Source organism: Heteronotia binoei, unplaced genomic scaffold (assembly GCF_032191835.1).
Source record: "Heteronotia binoei isolate CCM8104 ecotype False Entrance Well unplaced genomic scaffold, APGP_CSIRO_Hbin_v1 ptg000458l, whole genome shotgun sequence".
Taxonomy (NCBI): Eukaryota; Metazoa; Chordata; class Lepidosauria; order Squamata; family Gekkonidae; genus Heteronotia; species Heteronotia binoei.
Window position 1 is genome coordinate 261,906 of NW_026800034.1, and position 21,461 is coordinate 283,366.

General features: G+C 40.2%; 1 protein-coding gene across 3 annotated transcripts in view; it reads left to right on the forward strand.

Moving 5' to 3' along the window:
* Positions 1–220: 220 nt before the first annotated feature.
* Positions 221–21,461, forward strand: part of LOC132590649 (EF-hand and coiled-coil domain-containing protein 1-like) — a 124,547-nt gene continuing 103,306 nt past the window's right edge. For all 3 annotated transcript variants that reach the window (XR_009556703.1, XM_060263621.1, XM_060263620.1), the window contains exons 1-2: positions 221–1,020; positions 4,929–5,338. Coding sequence is in view for 2 of the 3 variants with exons in the window: in XM_060263621.1 (XP_060119604.1) it covers positions 280–1,020; positions 4,929–5,338 (1,151 nt within the window). In the remaining variant the exon portion in view is untranslated. The remainder of the gene's footprint in view (positions 1,021–4,928; positions 5,339–21,461) is intronic.

The window sequence follows — 21,461 nt, forward strand, 5'->3', positions numbered from 1 at the left end:
GCTTTTGAGAAAAGGTTTTAAGTAAAAAGTTTTCTGTCCAACTCCCCTCCCCCAAGTGTATATGAGAGAGGACAGTTCAATCCCTGTTCCACTTCTGAGGAAACCGGTGCCCAAGCGGAGCCGCCCCCGAGGTGCGGGGCGGAGCGGGGAAGGGGGTGTGTCCGGAGAGAGCCGTCAGTCGGCCGGCTGCGGGAGTGGTGAGGCGTGAGGCGTGATTCAAACGGGGAAGCATGGTCGGAGAGGGCAGCCGGCAGAGGCGGGCGTCGGGCGGCAGGCGCGATGGAGCTGTCTGACGTCGGGGACCCCTATAGCCGGCCGGCCCGCAGGACGCAGTGGCTGGTCAGCGCCCTGGCTTACCACTACGGGCTGGACCGGGGCGTGGAGAACGAGATCGTGGTGCTGGCCACGGGCCTGGACCAGTACTTGCAAGAGATCTTCCACCACCTGGACTGGGAGGGCGAAGGCAAGATCCCCGGCGAGGACTTCCGGACCCTCTGCCAAGTGCTGGGGCTGTTGGACCGCCACAAGGAGGAGCGAGAGGCGGCCGCCGACCCGGAGGAGTGCGCCGGCCTCTGCGAGAACCTCTCGGCCGACCTGACTTTCCGGCAGTTCCATGCCAGGCTGTGCTGCTACTTCAGCACCAAGGCCGGCTGCCGGGCGCAGGGCCAGGGCATGGAGGTGGCTCGCCTGCCGGTGGGCAAGGAGAGCGAGCACATCGAGACTCAGATCCGCCTCCGCAGCCCGCTCCGCCGCCGCAGGGAGAAGGGAGCGGCGGGACGCCGCAAGGGCGGCCGGCGCAGCAGCAGCTGCAGCAGCGGGGCCCGGGGGGCTGCCTCTCCGCCGCCTTCCCCTGTGCCGCCGGGCTCGTGCTCCAGGGAGTGCTACGAGGAGATCGTGGCGCTGGAGCAGGCCGAGGACCGGATCGTCAAACTCGAGGAGGAAAACGCCAGCCTGCGCGAACTGGTGGAGGACATGAGGGCGGCTCTGCAAAGTAGCGACGCCAGGTGCCTGGCGCTGCAGGTGAGCGGACCCGGGGAGGCTGCGCAGCTCTCGAGCACGTGAAGCATGGAGGAAGAGGGGCTCTCGACCTTCAGGAGTTATAACTTATGGAGCTGTAATGGTGCAGATGGCTAATGGAATAAGTGGTGGCCAGAGTTTTCCCCAGATCTGAATCTACCATGCAGAAAACACCTGTGTGGAAGAGTGCCTCTGAGAATGTACAGAGGGCCTTTTTGAAACCAACCCTACCTTTCTGCAGCTAAAAGGCAGAAACTCCCTGAGGTGACTCGTGCTCCTACCCTCTTGCTTTACAACACAAAGAATCAGCACTTCTCTGCCCCGTGTAATGAAATTGCTCTGTAATTCGGGGGAAATGCCTGGAGAGCAGCAAAGTAGAAATCACATTACAAGGACCTGGAGCTGAGTGGCAAGGGAAGGCAGTAGATGGAGAAAACAGATAGTTTTCAAAACTTTGGAACACAAGCTGCGTTTGCATAAGTGGGTTTAAGAAGTTTACGCTGCTAGTAGAAATGAAGCAAAATTACTTCTGTCTCTAGAAGTTAGGATCACAACATAAGACATGCAGGGTGATTGTCTATCTAATTAATTTCTTTTAAAAAATATTTGTATCCTGATTTTCTCTGCAGATACAAGACTAAGAAGCGCTAACAGACATAAAATACCATACATTCAGAGGTGGGAAAGTTGCAGTAAAAACATGTGCCAGACTGGGAACAGTACAACAAAATGCTATATTAACCCTGCCATTCCCAAGCAATTCCATCAAGCCACAGGTGCCACTCAGATGAAGAACCTCTTAAAGGGGACCCTACTTTACAAGCCCTCCTAGAAATGGAGAGAGAGGAAACTCTCTGAACTTCTTCTGGAAGGCTGTTCCACACAGTTGACCCAGTGACCAAGAATGCTCTTGAGCAGGCAGAGGAAGAGGGGATCAAGCTATGAGAGGACAGTCGGTAGGAGGCCAGCAGAGTGTAACTATCACTTGGAGGCATAATGGGAGATATGGTCCTTTAGATATGTGGGTTGAACATGTACTTCTTATTAGCAGTGCTCACAATTGCAGAAAAATATGTGATTAATTCAGAAACGCAGAAATTACTCCTAAATAACCAATGCTTGAGTGCAGGCTAGAATGTCTTTGTTGGAGTACAGTGTTGTGTTGTGTTATTTATTTATTTACTTCATTTATGCCCCACCTTTCTTCCTGGTGGGGAACCTAAGTGACTTATATCATTCTCCTCTCCTCCATTTTTTCCCTCAAAACAGCCTCATGAGGTAGGTTAGGCTGAGAACATGTGTCTGGCCCAATGTCAAACTAGCAAGCTTTCATGGCAATTGGGTGATTCATTTTTTTTTTGTAAAAACAATTTTTATTATTCTACAACATATTATATCACTATTTCAATTACTTTCCTCAAATAAAAATCAATAAGTTGCATCACCTTTTCCACCTCCCCATCCCCATTTTCAAGACTTCCCCGGTGTTACTTACAATATAACAAACAATAAAGGTAATTTAGCATTTTAAGAAACTGTGGTGATTAACATGTGGAATTCACTGCCACAGGAAGTGGTGGCGGCCACAAGCATAGCTACCTTCAAAAGGGGGTTAGATAAAAATATGGAGCAGAGGTCCATCAGTGGCTATTAGCCACAGTGTGTGTGTGTATATATATATTTGGCCACTGTGTGACACAGAGTGTTGGACTGGATGGGCCACTGGCCTGATCTAACATGGCTTCTCTTATGTTCTTATGTTTAAAAAGAAGGAAAAAAAGGAACTCGTATTTCTTTATGGTTACTACCTCATTTGATTAAAAATCCAATATAATACTAAATTAAGTCATATTATCTATCTTATTGTAATACTTTAAGAAAGAACAAGATATATTCTCATACTCTTATTTTAACTATAATTCTTATCTCAGTAAATTAAAAATAGCTAATATTACCTTACTTTAAACAAGTTATCCATTATCAAATATCACCGTGTCCTTTCACCCTCCACAGTGTTCTTCCACATAGTTCTGAAACTTTTGCCATTCATTATTAAATTTTTCCATATCAAGTTCCTTTAATGTTCTTGTTAATTTGTCCATTTCACTCCAGTGCATAGTTTTCATAACCCAGTCCCATTTTTCTGGAATATTACTTTGCTTCCACAACTGCGCATACAATGTCCGTGCAGCTGAAAGCATGTAAGCAATTGGGTGATTCTGTCCTGGGTCTCCTCAATCCTAGTGTGATGCTGCAACCACTATATCACAGTCGTTTTGCAATGCCCAGATTCAGATATAGTGAGAGAAGTGGGAAAGATATCAAGTACCTCTGTTTCACTCCTACAAGTGCAAATATAATTTCTGTAACAGTTGTAAGTTTGCAGCTGTGTATAGTTGTGCACAGTCAATCTCTGCATAAAAACACTGTTTAGAAATTAGTTCCCTTGTATTCAGTCAAGGTTACTTTTACCTGTGGGGTTTAGGATCTCAGCATAAGGTAGACCAGGTCAACTCCTTTTAACATAATCAATTTACTTCTTAATTGTTGTGTTGACACACACATATGGATATATATCCAAACAGAATTAAGGCATTATGTAGAATTAGATGCATTTAGTGACTCTTAATTTAGTAGGAAAAGGCCACCTGCTCATTTGTGAACCTGCCTATCTGCTTAAATCATCATCTGAGGACCTATTGTGTGTTTCAGATTGGTCAGAATCCAGGCTGATTGCTACCATGGGCTTTTTGGCAGTGATCTGTATGTTGTTGAACTTTCTCTCCAGAAAGGGCCACTGGTCAACCTCACTTCTTTCAGGAAATGTGTCTCAACAGTCCTGCTTGAAAGGGATGAGCTCAGTAAATTGTTACTGTTTTTAACTAACTGCTCTTTTTGACATTTAGTGATGATGTGCTGGATCTATATGGTTATATTTTATGATTATAGTTTTCATATTTTATTAGCCACATGTGCCTTCTTAAAGTCTTTTGATAAACTAATACTAATTCATTAAATGTTTCAATAAGTTAACAATTACAACAGTAATATCAGCAATGCTTCTGGTATGCTTGTGTGGTGACTCTATCTGCTTGTAAAGTTGGTAAAACATCACTACTGAAGCAGTGTGTCATGTTCATATAGTGGTGCTACAAGGCTATCCTAAGTACCTCCATATTGGTGTTTAGGGTCAGGCTGTCAATTCTTGACAATTGTTTTATTGTAGTTTTGAATTTTATAAGATACTGGATCATGGTGCCTCTGCTTATGGAACTATGAGAGTCAGACAGACAAGAGGAAGTATACATGCACACAAAAGCTCATACCTTGAATAAAACTTTGTTGGTCTGAAAAGTGCCACTGAAATTATAATTTGTATCTGAAGAAATTTGTGTGCACGTGAAAGCTTATACCTTGAATAAAGCATACAGTTAGACACACTCAATCGTGGGTTCTGTTACTTTTTGCTTTCATAGCTTTGCTAAAGTACAAATTGCTTTACAGCAGGTTTTTCTTTGTTCTTATTACTTGTTCAGGAAAAGTCAATGTTTTAAGTGACCCTTAACCTCTTTACCACATGAAAGCGTACATTCTGAATAAAACTTTGTTGGTCTTAAAGGTGCCCTTGACTTCTACTTTGTCCTACCTCTTTAACACAAGCTAAGGGCCACTTAACATAGGAGTGTTTGCTGAATGTTTCTCTTGGCAAAAATGTCTTAAAAGTCTGGGTGACAACAGGATGAAGGGCTAGTTTGTTCTGGAAACATGGTACATGCATAACAGCTTCCCATCTGAATTTGACAAAGTTATAGTATTCTCTGAAAATTAAAAAAACAGTCTAGAAGACTATTGAAAACAAATTTGCATTGTTAAATTTATTTCTAAATTCTATTTCTCCCTTCGGCTTGTAGGTAGGATTGCAGAAAAGCCATGCTAACCATAAGAAAAATGGAACCTGCTTTATACATAACAGAAGATTATTAATGCACAGCCAGTTCCAGACTTCCAAGTGCCTTCAAAGTGTTCTAAAGGAAATGGAATTACTCCGAAGTTCTAGGGATGGACAAATTGAAGAAGCAATTAGGTTTAATCAAGAACTAGAAAAGGAGCTGAGGAGTTCTCAGGAAGCTGTGGTCACCTTGGAAGACAGCAATCGCAACCTAAAGAGGGAGCAAGCTGAAATGAGAAAGAAGGTTGAAGAAGCAAGGCAGGCAGTCCTCAACAGCCTTGGAAAAGTAAAACAGCTAGAAGCTAAAGCCAGTGAAGTGTCGCATTTGCAGATATATATTCAGCAACTGGAATCAGAACTACAATATTATAGGTAAGCCTGCAGCCACAGAATAAATATACAGCAGACATTTAAAATGTTTTGCCAAGCCATTTGTGACTGTCTTCTGAGATGTGCTGAGTAAAGAATCAGACTCTACCTAGTTATTTTCTTAGCAGGGACTCAAAGAAAAGCTTTAGTTATCTCCCTTCTACTTAATGCCACAGTAAACATGATCTAGTGGTAACAGCAAGACCATCAAAGAGAAGCCCAACATTCTCTTGACAAAACCCAGCAGATGTTAACAATCTAATTTAGGAGACATTATTAATGGTATTGTGGGAACTGATGTTTAGAAAAGGCAACATATAATCTAATGGGAGAAGCCATGAAAATAACAGCTGGTTATCATTAAGGGCATTTGGTGTATATATTACGTTTTAGCTTGAAATGACTATTTACATAGCTCTAGCCATTAGAAGTTTTCTTGTTTGGACACCCTGTAACTTTTCTTTATGCTTTCCTACCAAATATTTCAGGCCATGTTTGCAGAGTTTCTCCCTATAGGTGGTAATTACAGGTGGCTGCTGTTTTTTAAGGTGTGCCAGCTTCTGTTTTGTTGGGTGATTTTCCAACTACTCTACGTTTTATAATTTGACAATGCAATCTTATGTAGAGTTACTCCAATCTAAGCCCTCTGAGGTAAATGGAATTAAATTGAAGCAACTCTGCATAGGATTGCACTGTTATCCATTTCTATCGATATAGTTAATCTGGAGTGGAAACTCAGTTAAACAGAACTCATAAACATTTTAAAAGTTTGCTACTTAGAATTTAAAAAAATATTATAATTACTGGATCCACTATCAAAATATCAATTAAACACACACTAGTCTTTTAATTTTGTATAGGATTGATATATTTTTTCCATGATAGGGATCCCCAGCATTCTTGAATCATTGGGCATCTTTGGAATTCTGAAACAGAGTGTGCCAGCAACCACAAAATGGCTGCCTCAGAAGGCGGAACCAACCACAAAATGTCAGGAATAGTTACACTTAAACATATAAGGCACAAGATCTGTTTAACAGAGTGCCTTTTAAAAATGAACATTTTTGTTTAAAAATATTTACTTGCATACATACAGCTTACCTTCAGTCATGCATTGAAGATCCTTATATTATGGTGGCAGCCACTACCCAAAAACATTTTTTTAAAAGAACTTTGCTCAACCATTCAGAAGCCCTTCTTGCCAAAAAGCTCTACCTGGCTATGCCTACTTTCTAGAAACACTTGGCAGACATCATGTTGGGGACTCCTGATCCATGGTGAAAAGAGCAAAGTAGACCTGAGAAATAAGATAATGGTTTTAAGCATGTTTTGTATGAAGTTTTTTACAGCATAGTACTATGCATACTTAGAAGTGCATCCTACTCTGTTTAATGACTGGGATGTACTTAATTGGATGCCTTTTAAAATGAAAACATCCCCATGCTGTTTGTATTCTTGCTGAGAAAATAATACATGTGCCTTTAACTTTTCCCTAGTAAGGATAAAGGTATGCATGTGTTATATTTCATGAACAAAACTGGAGGGATGAAAAGCATTAAACAGCCCCCTCCTCTCATCCTATGCCAATCACTTACTTGAAAATGCAGTCCCAGCAGCTTCCATGTGCAAAAAATATGGAAGAAAACATAATGTGTAGTTTGATCTGTAAGCACACAAAACTATATGCCAAGTTGGTGCCAGTAAGTAGAAGGAAAGTATTCACTTGTTTCATCTCTAGCTCAATTATGCTCCACCAGATTCTAATCTTTCAATTCTAATTTATACATGGTGAGACTTGTTACTCTTCTTCTTGTCAACCTGGGACACATGGATTTCAGGCTGCAGTCACACTGGAAACTTGGTGGATCTGGCTGAGTGGAAATGCTGGCTTCTGGAAAAACTGGACTTTCTCCAGTGCCTGAATACTCTGCTTCCAAAGCGAGGCAAAGCGGGGTGCTGACAACTGGGGCAAGGAAGGCAGATGTTGTTGTCTAATTGTGCTCTTTAAATGTGCAACGGTAATGCAACTATATTGGTGAGAACTGCTTGTGTGACCGCAGCCTCAGTCTAATTTAAAAGCAACTTTGATTATAGGTCATAATGATTCTGTATCTGGTAGTGAGTAAATAGGCTTTCACTGAAGATGAGGAAGATGAGAAACCAAAGCCAAAGGTACGATTAAGCAGGTGAATAGACGGCTTTACAGTTTTTAATATAGCTGGGAGCTCACTTTACTATTTTTTTTAATAAAGAGAACAATTACAGCATTAATTTGTAGGGGATACCTCCAGCCAAGTGTGTAACAATACTCTGACAAAGCATGTGAAATCTCAGATGGCCCTGTTGTGGAGAAGACATGAAGGACTAAGGGCCAAAGGTCTAATGGGTCCTGTGTCTACTCATTTCTTGGTTCATGTCATTAAAATGAACCAACACGAACAAATGTAAGCACTTAGAATAGGCAAAAGGAGACCCCTAGTCTAGCATCATGATTTGCTATGGGCCTTTGTGGGGGGTGGAGGGGAAATAAAAAAAATATTCTGAATTGCTTCCATGTATTGCAGCTTGTGTTCACTATAGTCCTTTTTAGGGGCATCCAACTAGGATTCCTGGGAGACAAGAGTTCATGCTACCCATGATCCTCCCAATATGCACAATAACCATTTTGGAACCACAGATATTTTCCAACTTCAGTACATGGCTACCCTGACTATTTAGGGCCTGCATTTGTGCATTCCAAAATTGGGTGTTTCCAACTTTGCATATGGAAAGCAATATGGCATGTTGCATATGGCATGTATTGTTGAATATGGCATGTATTGTTGAATATTCCCAAACTTTATGTCTGACAAGGTCTTATATTAGAGCTTGATACCTAACTGATGTGTATATGTCTATACCTTAATAACATTACAGAACTAGATTATAATGACATGGCATCTTGTTTCTGAATTAACTTGGATATATTTTGAAGAACCTAGGCTATGATTCATAGTCTCTATCATCCTCTTAGTTCTAATATGTGACAGTGAGAATTATACCTGACTCCAACTTTTCTTTGTTATCCCTGGTGAATCTTGTGCAGTCATCCTAAGTTTAACAAGCAAAAAAAGAGGACTACCCCTTTCCATTTAGGACAGGTATAGTGGTGTCAGAATTGCTAAGTCTTTGGTTCACATTTTGCCTCTTCCGTGTGGTCTTAGGCAAGCTGCTGTCATAGCCCCATCTTTCTATCTATAAAAGGGAGACATTACTGCTCTACCTAACAGAATTGTTGTAAGATAGTGTAAGAAAGACTGTAAGATTAATGAAGCTGGGGAGCCAGCTTGGTGTAATGGTTAAGAGAAGCGGACTCTAATCTGGAGAATGGGGTTTGATTCCCCACTACTTCCCATGCAGGCAGCTGGGTGACCTTGGGTCAGTTACAGTTCTCTCAGAGCTGCTCTCCCAAGAGCAATTCTCTCAGAACTCTCTCAGTCCCACCTATCTCTCAGGGTGCCTCTTGTGGGGAAAGGAAGGAAAAGAGATTGTATCATAAGCCACTCTGAGAATCCTTTCGGTAGTAAAGAACGGAGTATAAAACCAATTCTTCTTCTTAAAGCAATGAAATAATATATATGGTACATACTAGAGCCCTATGTAGAAGACTATTTTATTTCCTTCCTGCTACCTTTAAATATAAAAACAACTAAAATAGCAATTTCCCTTCTTCAAATGCTATTTCCCCAGTTTTATAAGAAATCAGATTAAGCTATTTGAAGGACCAACAATATTATGTCCAGTGTTTTTAGGTAGGTAGAACAGGGGTGTCAGATATCTAGTTCGCAGGCCAGAACCAGCCCGCCCAGGGCTTTAATCAATTTCTCTCCCCTTCTGTCCTCACTCTTTGAAGCTCTGAGGCTGCCAAAATTCCCAGCTCCTTCCTTATTTTTGCAGGCTGAAGCAAGAAGCAATTCTGGGAGTGCAAAGCTGCAAAGAAAATGCGAAATAGTCTTTCCATTAAGGTCTCTGTGCCCAGACAGACTACTCTGGGAACAGAGACCTTTTGGGGGGGGGGGGGCGGGGGACCGAGTCCTTAATGAAAGTCCATTCTGTGTTTTCCTTGCAGCTTTATCTGTGCTGCAGTGTATTTTTATGGAGTGGAGCACAGCTTCTCTTTTCAGCACTTACATGGCCAGTTAGAAATGTTCCTTGCTGGAGTTGTGTGACCTTGCAAATTAAGAACTGATGCTTTGAGCCAGCATGCCTCTGCTGAATGGTCCTTAGAACGGGTGCCTAGTAAGTACTCTAAACTGGCAACCCACAGCCAAATGGGAATATTACATTGAAGAGCCATTGCCAGACTGAGTAGACCTGGGGGCAGAGGGAGAAGTTTGCAATGTCCAGACATTTCATGTTTTCCTAAACCCAGAGCATTTTATATTTTTGGGTTATATTTTTAGTTTCTGCTATGAGCCTTGTGCTTTTTCTTGATGTTTTCTTTTTTTAAACTGCATTGCCAAATCCCGCTATTCCCCCACCTTTCCATTTTAAACAAAACATCACACGTTTTAAGCATGTTTGTATTTTAAGGAAAACATAATATCTTTAATTGTATTTCTCTGTATCCTTTACAAAATTTATATCTCCACTACCAGGCACTACATTTTATGATACACAAGACCTGGCCCCACAATGTCCCATTTGTGTTAGATCCAGCTGTATTGTGTTAGATCCAAATGAGTTTGACGCCCCTGATAGAAGAAGTGACAATAACTAGTAATTTTATTCAGTACTATATTTATAAGTAGTGTATAGGTTCTTGTATCTCATTCTGCAAAAATTAAATGTTCAGTTAAATAGGTTGTTTCGTTTTTAATGTTTTATCTTTGGCATATAGATACTTGTACTTAGATTTGGAATGTAAATGACGTTACTTAGAAATTAGTCTCATTTATAACTTCAGTGTGACTTAATTCTGGGTAATTTGTTTGGATTTAGGACATTTAGGCAGTTGAGTGCTGACTTTATTTCATGACTGGGGGAGAAGACAAGTATCTGCTGGCCTGTGTACTTAAGAGTTCAAGTCCAGCCCCCAGCCTTGCTTACCAAGATGTTTTTCCAGAGTTTGATGGAGCATGAAGCTCATTTGAGGGAAGGGAGATTAACTAGTTAAAGATCAATAGATTGCCCAGGCTTGTCCAGTAAGAACATTTGAGAACTACAGTAACATCAGAATTTATGACTGGAAAGTTCTATGTGTCCAGCATGTGAATGAAGGCATGGATTGTGGATCAACAGTGTATCTCATACTTTTCCCCTTAGGGAGAATCAGAGGTGTTGAACTCATTTGTTACGGGGGCTGGATCTAACATAAATGGGACTTTGTGGGACCAGGCCATGCATATCATAAGATGTAATGCCAGGTGGTAGAGATATAAACTTTATAAAGGATACAGAGAAAAACAATTAAAGATATTATTTTGTTTTTACATATTTGTAAGCTATTTGAGGAAATATGAGACACATCTTGCAAGTAACTAAATAAAAATTATTCATCCAGAAGTCCAATCCACTATGTTGTTCTGTTCTGAGAGCCATTTTTGTGTAGTGGTTAAGTGTGTGGACTCTTTATCTGGGAGAACCGGGTTTGATTCCCCACTCCTCCACTTGCAGCTGCTGGAATACTCTTCAGTTAGCCATAGCTATTGCAGGAGTTGTCCTTGAAAGAACAGCTGCTGTGAGAGCCTTCTCAGCCCACCCACCTCACAGGGTGTGTGTTGTTGGGGGAGAAGATATAGGAGATTGTAAGCCGCTCTGAGTCTCTGATTCAGAGAGAAAGATGGGGTATAAATCTGCAGTTTTTTTCTTCTTCTCCTCCTTTTGACCGGATGGTATGCACCCAAGAGTGCTCAAAGAACTTTCTAAAGAGCTTGCAGAGTCTTTGTCAATCATCTTCCAGACCTCTTGGAGGATGGGAGACATACCACAATGGAGGAGGGCAAATGTCATCCTAATCTTCAAGAAAGGGAGGAGGGATGACCCAGGAAACTACAGGCCAGTCAGTTTGACCTCTGTCCCAGGGAAGATACTGGAGCACATTTTAAAGCGATCAGTCTGCAGGCACCAGAAGGGCAACTTGGTGATCTCGGGGAGTCAACACAGATTTGTTCCCAACAGGTCCTGCCAGACCAACCTGATTTCCTTCTTTGATCAAGTGACGAGCTTACTGGATCTTGGAAATGTTGTTGATGTTGTTTACCTCAGTTTCAGTAAAGCTTCTGACAAGGTTCCCCATGATGTTCTGCTGAGGAAACTAGAGGACTGTGGACTGAACTCTAGGATAGTTAGGTGGATAGGAAACTGGTTGGAGAAATACAAGTTGATGGGGTGTGAATGGGTGGAGACTGACCAAAAGAGAGATCTTGGGGTTGTGGTAGATAACTCACTGAAAATGTCGAGACAGTTTGTGACTGCAATAAAAAAAGGCCAGCACTATGCTGGGAATTATTAGGAAGGGAATTGAAAACAAATCAGCCAGTATCATAATGTTGTTCAGTCGCACAGTCGAGTCCAACTCTTTGCGACTCCATGAACCAAGTCATGCCAGACCCGCCTGTCTTCCACCATCCTCCAAAGTCTGCTCAAATTCATGTTAGTTACATCAGTAATGCTGTCCAGCCATCTCATCTTTTGCCATCCCCTTCTTCTTTTGCCTTCTGTCTTTTCCAGCATCAGGATCTTCTCCAGGGAGAGCTCCCTTCTCATTTGGTGGCCAAAGTATTTGAGCTTCAGCATCTGACCTTCCACAGACAGTCAGGGTTGATTTCCCTTAGGACTGATTAATTTGATCTTCTTGCAGTCTAAGGGCCTCTCAAGAGTCTTCTCCAGCTCCACATCTCAAAAGCATCTATTCTTCTGCGCTTGGCTTTTCTTATGATCCAACTCTCACAGGCATACATTACTACTGGGAACACAATCGCTTTGACTATACGGACTTTTGTTGGCAGGGTGATGTCTCTACTTTTTATTATACTGCCCAGGTTTGCCATAGCTGTCCTCCCAAGGAGCAAATGTCTTTTAATTTCATGGCTACAGTCACCATCTGCAGTGATCTTGGATCCCAGAAATGTGAAGTCTGTCACTACTTCCATGTCTTCCCCTTCTATTTGCCAAGGAGTGATGGGACTGGATATTATAATGAGTATTATAATGCCCCTGTATAAATCGATGGTGCGACCTCATTTGGAGTACTGTGTAGAATTCTGGTCACCGCCCCCCCCAAAAGATTTTACAGCATTGGAAAAAGTGCAGAAAAGGGCAACTAGACTGATTAAAGGGTTGGAACACTTTCCCCATGAAGAAAGGTTAAAACACTTGGGGCCCTTTAGCTTGGAGAAACATCGACTGAGGGGTGACATGATAGAGGTTTACAAGATTATGCATGGGACAGAGAAGGTAGAGAAAGAAGTACTTTTCTCCCTTTCTCACAATACAAGAACTTGTGGACATTCAATGAAATTGCTGAGCAGTTGGGTTAGAATGAATAAAAGGAAGTACTTCACCCAAAGGGTGATTAACACATGGAATTCACTGCCACAGGAGGTGGTGGCGGCTACAAGCATAGACAGCTTCAAGAAGGGATTGGATAAACATATGGAGCAGAGGTCCATCTGTGGCTATTAGCCACAGCGTATTGTTGGAACTCTCTGTCTGGGACTTGCGGGGGGGGGGCAACAGTGGGAGGACTTCTAGTGTCCTGGCTCCACTGATGGACCTCCTGATGGCACCTGGGTTTTTTTGGCCACTGTGTGACTGCGTGTTGGACTGGATGGACCATTGGCCTAATCCAGCATGGCTTCTCTTATGTTCTTAACTGCACTTGAAGAGTAGTTGTCAATGGCATTTCATCTGAACAGAGGGAGGTGTCTGTTGGGGCGCCACAGGGCTCAGTTTTGGGCCCAACACTTTTCAGTATTTTTATCAATGATCTGGATGAGGGTGTGGAGGGGCTACTCATTAAATTTGCAGATGACACCAGATTGGGAGGAGCAGCAAATACACCAGAAGATAGTTAGAATTCAACAAGATCTGAACATGCTGGAAAAGTGGGCGGAAATGAACAAGATGCAATTTAACAAGGATAATTGCTGAGTTTTACATCTTGATAATAAAATGAAAAACACACATACTGGATGGGGAATACACTTCTGGGTAGCAGTGTGTGTTAACAAGATTTTGGAGTATGGTGGACCATAAGTTAATATGAGCAGTCAGTGTGATGTAGTGACAAAAAAGGCCATCTTGGGGTGTGTGGAGAAACACCATTTTGGGCCTATGTTTGTCTGGGAGTGGTTGGAGGAGTCTCTCAAACTGGAGACAGGCTTTGGGCCTAGTCTCTTTCTCCTCCCTCCTCCCCTCCTGTCTGGGAACAGCAATTCTGAGGAGGCCTCCTAGAGCAACAGGAAGTTTGTCTGGCTGGTCTCCCAGAATGCTGCAAGCAGGAAAATCAGTTCCTGGGCGGGAACTGGGTTTTATATTATAGATTTTGGGAGGGAAAAGGAGTTTTGATTTGAGTCTTGGAGACTGGTGAGTTGGTTCTGGATGGTATGGTCAGGGCCAGTTATACATTAGGGAAAGAAGGAGCATTTATCCCTACTTTCATTTATTACTTCTGTTCACCCTGTATTTAAAAATGCCTGTAAATAGTTGCATGTTTTAAATAAATATTTTGTCTGTTTAAAAAGGTAGTCCCTCTGTACCACATAGGTTCCCAAACTGCCTTAGACCACGCTACTGAAAGAGGCGAGTCCAGGGAAGGGGGGAAGGCACACAGTTGGCAAGAAGGTCTCTGGGCTCACCAGGTGCTGGGTTGGCAGAGGACCTTGAGGCCAAGCCTCAGAACTGGAAGGAAGGCGGATTGGGAGTCCTGTTCCTCTCGGTCAGGAGCCCTTAAATTGAACAGGTGGTGGCAGTGTGCCCTAATGGTGGGAAGAAGATTAGCTCTCTTCAGGAGTTGGCAACTCAAAAGGGAGTTGATGGGTCTGAAGGCAGAATCGGGCCGGCTCAGTTGATGGGACCAGGTCTGAAGGCAGAATCGGGCCGGTTCAGTTGCCGGGACTGGGTCTGAAGGCAGAATTGAGCCGGTTCCATCACATGGTGTATCAGCAGAGGCATAACATCCAGATTGGAAGATGTCATAGTCCTGTTGTGCACTGCATTATTCAGGCCACACTTGGCGTATTGTGTTCAGTTGGGCCAGGACACTTCAGAAGGATGTGGAAAGAATAGAGTGGGTGCAGAGGAGAGCAATGAGGATGACCAGTGGACTGGACCAAGCCCTATGAGGAAAGAGTGTTCAGTCTGGAGAAGAGGAGGTTGAGGGGGGACATGATTGCTCTCTTAGATGAGGACAAGGAGTTGTTCCTGTTGGCAGCAGAGGAGAGGACTTGTAATGGTTTAATTTAAGGGTGGGAAAGTATTGACTGGATATTAGGAAAAACTTGTTTATAGTAACAATGGAATCAGCTACTGAGTGAGGTGGTGAGCTCCCCCTCACTGGCAATCTTTAAGCAGCGACTGGATGAATACTTGTCAGGGATGCTCTAGAGCTAGGTTGATTCTGCATTGAACAGATGGTTGGACTAGATGGCCTGTAAGGCAATTTCTAAGTCATTCTGTGATTTTAAATAAAATAAAGCTGAAAGAGAAATGGGAAATTGGGAATGAAACATGCACAAGTTAAGCAAAAAGCAACTGAAATAACTACTATTGATAGGAAAACAAAATTTGGGTCCAGTGGCACCTTTAAGACCAACAGAATTTTATTCAAGGTATGAGCTTTTGTGCACGCACACTTCTTCAGACACAATGAAATGATATTCACTGTTAAATCATATAGGCAGAGGGTGAAATAAAATAAATTAGTCCTTAAATAAATAAACCTTAAATAAAACTTAATTAGTCTTGAAAGTGCTACTGGACTCAAACTTTGTTCTGCTGCTTCATACCGGCAACAGCTGCCCACCTGAATCTACCATTGATAGGGTAACTTACAGAATTATTGGCGAAACTCTTTGAATACGTTGGCTGCTAAGCTCTGTCGCTCATATTTTAACATTTCAGTGTCTCCAGTTCCCCACTCCATGAACACATCTCTCTTTTGTTGCTCCCCTCTGCACATCCCCCCCCACCAGCTCTCAGCCGTTAAATATGTTCCAGTGGTTTGAGAATAACAATTTGTAGTTAGCTACTTGTTTAATATCAAGCCTGAAATAAAAGAACTGAAGATAGTATTCATTTCATGGTGTGTGATTCAGCCAGTGACAAAACATCAGGTATATGTCTGGCATAAAGGACATCTGCTGTACAAATCCTCTGAAACTATGCTATAATTCTTCAAACTAAGGAGCATTACAAAAGTGTATTCAGTATGAGCTATCATACATTTTCGTAGGGCTAATCAAGTTTCCACTTTTCAAGTCTGATCTATTGTTAGGCTTATCTTGCACATATGATGGATGAACAATGCAGAATCAGCCCTTTATAAGCCTCCTGAACACATTGTGAAATTTACATTTGTTACACAGCATATATTTTGGAAAAAAAAGATAGCTGCATTTCTCATTAAATCTCTCCCCCTCCTAATTTGATTCTTTAAAAAAGATCATTGACTTGCTTGATGAGTTGGAGCAATTCCATGGGAGCACAATAGTAGTGTCACCCACAGTTCTCACTGCTCATTCACGCAGTCCTGCATTTGCACTGTCTAAGAGATTCTCTCCATAAGCCTGTGTGGGAGCTACTTGTTGTACATATTGTAGCCATCGCTTAGCAACCCACATCGTGATGCACACCTTCTGTATGCTGAAATACTAAGGCCTGTCAGGAGGGACCCCCCTCACAAAAAAAAACCCTTTGCAGGCCAAAAGACAAGAGAATCTTTCCCAATGTGTGTGGCACATTCTTTACCACAACGAAGAGGCCTATGAGGTTCTTTCTTTTCTTCAGTGCATTAAAAGTAATTGTGTGTTTTCAGATCGTCTCTCCCCCCCCCCCCGAAAATTATTTTGATTTTAATTGAATTTGGACTTATAACTAAATATTTATATATAATATTAAATATAACTAAATTGTTTCTCAGCAGTACACTCTGAACATAGAATCTTGCTAACATTTTTCTGTGGACAGAGTGCTCTGTTGTATTATGTGAGGAATTGTTATGTGGCCCCTGTACATATGGCCATTGGCTGACAATTGAATCTAGCAGTTTCCGAGCATCATACTTCTAAAATGCCTTGTTCATTATAAAAGAACAGGATCAGCAGAGTGCTCAAGGCACATGCACACAGCAGAATATGCATTAGCCTGCCTCTTAAGGAAGCAAGGTCACACAGAGCCTTTTTGTACTTCAGCAAGCTAATAAGAACCCCATGGCACAGAGTGGTAAGCTGCAGTACTGCAGCCCAAGCTCTGCTCATGACCTGAGTTCAATCCTGGCTGTTATGTACTGGGCTTTATGTTTAGAGGGAAGCTGTTGTGCGCCTGGGCAACCATGGGAACGTTAGAAACTCTGAGATGTGGACTCTAAAAGGGAACCAATGAACAGTTCTGGTGCAAAACTTGACTGCCATGATTTGGTATGGGGATCGGGGGGTGGTGGTTCTGGGACATGCATATAAGCGGGGTCACAGCCCTGCCATTTTGTCTTGTTATGTAGTTAGGAATAAAGCATGTTCCTGTTTGAACAATAATGTATCAAACCCAGTATTTTACACTGGCAGAAGCTGAGTTCAGGTAGCCAGCTCAAGGTTGACTCAGCTTTCCATCCTTCTGAGATCGGTAAAATGAGTATCCAGCTTGCTGGGGATAAAGTGTAGATGACTGGGGAAGGCAATGGCAAACCACCCCATAAAAGTCTGCCAAGAAAGCGTCCTGATGTGATGCCACCCCATGGGTCAGTAATGATTTGGTGCTTGCACAGGGGATTCAATTTACATTTACTGTAAGGAGCTCCATTCTAGACCAGATAGAGTACAGATGACTAGCTAAACTAGGATAGATGGAAATTAGGAAAGCACACCCTGTCCACATAGTTGCAAGATGGGGAGAGAGAGAGAGAAGATGGCAGCCGGAAGGAAGATTCCCTAAGAGCAGCAATCTGTTTAAAACAATTTTATTTAGTAACATATGGTAACAATACCTATTTCTTACATCATTAATAACTTCTTTTTATCTATCCCATATATTATTTTCTAACCACCCCTCCCCCCGTTACTTGACGCCCGCCGGTGTTATTTACTTAAAATACTAATAGTTAAAGGTACCCTTAACTAATAAAAACAAAGATTAATATTCTTCTTCCTTCTAAGACTTAATCATTATCAAAAATTGTCCAATGTCCTTTTATTTTCCACTCTTTTTCTACATATCTTCTAAACTTTTTCCACTCCATCTTAAAAACTTCTAAGTCATAGTCTCTTAAAATTCTTGTTAATTTGTTCATTTCACTCCATGTCATAACTTTTACAATCCAATCCCATTTTTCTGGTATTTTTTCTTGCTTCCACAACTGTGCATACAATGTCCTAGCAAGTACTAAATTATAGTTCTATCTTCTTTTGGAAATTTTTCCATTTGTAATCCCAACAGAAAAGTCTCTGCAACTTTCTTAAATTCGTATCCCAAGATCCTAGAAATTTCTTGTTGAATCATCTGCCAATACTTTTTTGCTCTTTCATATGGTAGAAAGAACCTTCATTTTTTTACATTTCCAACATCTATCTGGCATCTTATTGTTCATCTTTGCCAACTTTTTAGGAGTCATATACCATCTATACATCATTTTAAAACAGTTCTCTTTAATACTATGACACGTCAAAAGCTTTATAGAATTCTTCCACAAATATTCCCAAGTTTCCATCTGTATTTCTTTATTTACATTAATTGCCCACTTAATCATTTGAGATTTTACTACTTCATCTTCCGTAGACCATTTTAAGAGTAATTTATATAATTTTGAAATTAATTTTCCGTTGTCTCCAAGCAGAATTTTTTCCATTTCTGTTTGCTCTTTTCCTATTCCTTCAGTTTTAATATCATTTTCCACCAAGCTCTTTATTTGTTGCTTTTGGAACCAATCATATTTATTATTCAGCTCTTTAGCAGTTTTCAATTCTATTTTGCCACTTTGTATTTTTAATAATTGATTATATGACAACCACTTTTCTTCACCCGTCTCAGCTGTTATTTTTATTACTTCTGCTGGCACTATCCATAACGGTTTTCTCTCATCCCCATATTTCTTATATTTCATCCATGTATTTAGCAAATTGTTTCTTATATAATGCTGAGAGAAAAAACCACCCATCTTTTTTTCCCCATAGTACATATAAGCGTGCCAGCCAAATTTATTTCCATGACCTTCCAACGCTAAGAGTTTTTTGTTTAACAGCATCACCCATTCTTTTATCCACACTAAACAAACTGCTTCATGATATAGTTTTAAATCTGCTAATTGGAATCCTCTCTCTTTTGCATCTGTTAAAATTTTGATCCTTGGTTTCTTCCCAGCCCACACAAACTCTGAAATTTTCCTTTGCCATTTATTAAATTGTTTACTGTCTTTCACAATCAGAATAGTTTGAAACAAATACATTATTCTTAGCAGAATATTCATCTTAATTGGAGCTATTCTGCCAAGCAATGACAAATTAAGCTTGCTCCACTTTATCATATCTTCATCCATTTTACGCCATAACTTTTCATAATTATTTTTAAACAGATCAATGTTCTTCATTGTTATTTCCACACCCAAATATTTTACTTTAGAGGTAACTTCACATCCTGTTAACCTCTGCAATTCCTTTTGTTTATTTACTTGCAATGACAAATTAAGTTTGTTCCATTTTATCATATCTTCATCCATTTTACGCCATAGCTTCTCATAATTGTTTTTAAACAAATCAATATCCTTCATTGTTATCTCCACACCCAAATATTTTATCGTAGAGGTAACTTCACAACCCGTTCCTTTTGTTTGCTTACTTGCATATTTTTACATAGAAGTTTTGATTTTTCTTTATTAATATAAAGTCTCGCCAACTCCCCATATTCTTGTATTTTAGCTAACAACAAAGGTGTGACTTGTATGGGATTTTTATTTATAAACATATCATCTGCAAATGCTCTATATTTATAAGTAAATCCTTTTACTTTTAAACCTTCTATTTCTTTGTCTTCTTGGATTTGCATCAGTAAGATTTCAAGAGTCATTATAAACAACAGTGGGGAAAGCAAACAGCCTTGTCTTGTATCTTTGCTAATTATCATATCTTCTGTAAGATCTGCATTTATACATAGCCTTGCATGTTGTTCAGTATATATTGCTTTTATCATCCTTATAAAGTTTTCCCCCAACTCCATTTTCTCCATTGCTGAAAACATAAAGTCACAGTTTAAATTATCAAATGCTTTCTCTGCATCCGCAAAGAATAATGCAACTTCCTTTTCTGGATGCCTTTCATAATGTTCCACGATATTTACAACAGTTCTAATATAGTCTCTTATTTGCCTTTTGGGAAGAAACCCCGCTTGATCCTCCTTTATAAAATTTATCAAATGATGTTTAAGCCATTCTGCCAATATTCTTGTATATATTTTATAATCATTATTTAATAGTGAAATTGCTCTATAGTTTTTTACATTTGTAACATCTCTATCTTCTTTTGGAATCAACAAAATAACAGCTTCCTTCCATGTATTTGGTATTTTCCCTTTTATTCTTATAATGTTCATCAATTTCCGAAGTTTCGGTATTAATTCCTCTTTGAAGATTTTATAAAATTTAGCTGTATATCCATTTGGCCCAGGTACCTTTCCATTTTTCATTGCATTAATCGCTGCTTCAATTTCTATTTTTTCAATTGGATCATTCAAAACCTTTTTCATATTTTCTGTTAAGGGTGCTATTTTAATATTTTGTAAATATGTTTCCATTGTTTCTTTCTTTATTTTAACACCCTTAAATAATTTGGCATAGTACTTAAAGAATTCTCTTTTTATTCCTTCCTGATCTACCAACTCTCTTCCATCAACCACAATTTTATTAATAATTTTACTTTCTCTCTTTTTTTTCAGTTCCCAGGCCAAATACTTTCCAGGTTTATTTGCTCCCTCAAAAGATTTCTGCTGTAATCTTTTCAGATTCCATTCCAGTTCTTTATTTAACAAATGTCTCATTTGTGTTTGTAATATTGTAATCTCCCTCATAATTTTCTTTTTCCTTGGTCTTTTTCTCAGTTCCCCTTCTTTTTTCTTTCTTTCATTTTGAATGTCCAACATCTATTTTTCTTTTGCCCTCTTGTCTTTATTATTCAATGTAATCAATGTTCCTCTCATTACTGCTTTATAAGCATCCCACACCATCTGAAATTCTATATCTTCTTTATCGTTTATTTGGAAGAAAACTTTAGTTTCATTTTCTAGAGATGTCACTATTTCTTTATTCTGTAGTAAATCTTCATTTAATCTCCATCTTCTCGACTTTTTAGACAGTTTTGTAATCCACATTATTGGGTTATGATCAGTCCCTATTTTAGGTAAAATCTCTATTTTCTTTGTTATAAGGCCTAAATCCTTAGTGCCCACAACATGTCAATTCTGGAGAAGGTATTATGTCTTGCTAAAAAAAGGTATAGTCCCGTACTTCAGGGTTAAATTTTCTATATATATCTTCTAGGTTTTCTTGTTTGACCAATTCAAAAAAAGACTTTGGCAATTTTCCTTCCTTCCCAGACCTATCCAGTGTATTCTGGATTGTTCCATTAAAATCCCCCATTATCAAAACTTGATCATATGTCACTTCATCAAGTTGTTGTATAATGCCTTTTTAAAAAGCATCCTTTGCTCCATTTGGTGCATACAGTCCAAATAACAACGGTTTTTTTGCATTTAATATTATTTCTACTGCTACAAATCTTCCATTTTTATCTTTAAACACTAATTTCGGCTCCAATTCTTGTTTAATATAAAAAATCACTCCCCTTTTCTTCTGTTCAGCCAGTGAATGAAATTCTAGTCCCAATTGCTTATTCCATAAAAATGTATAATCCTTTTGTTTGATATGTATTTCTTGTAAACAAATTAT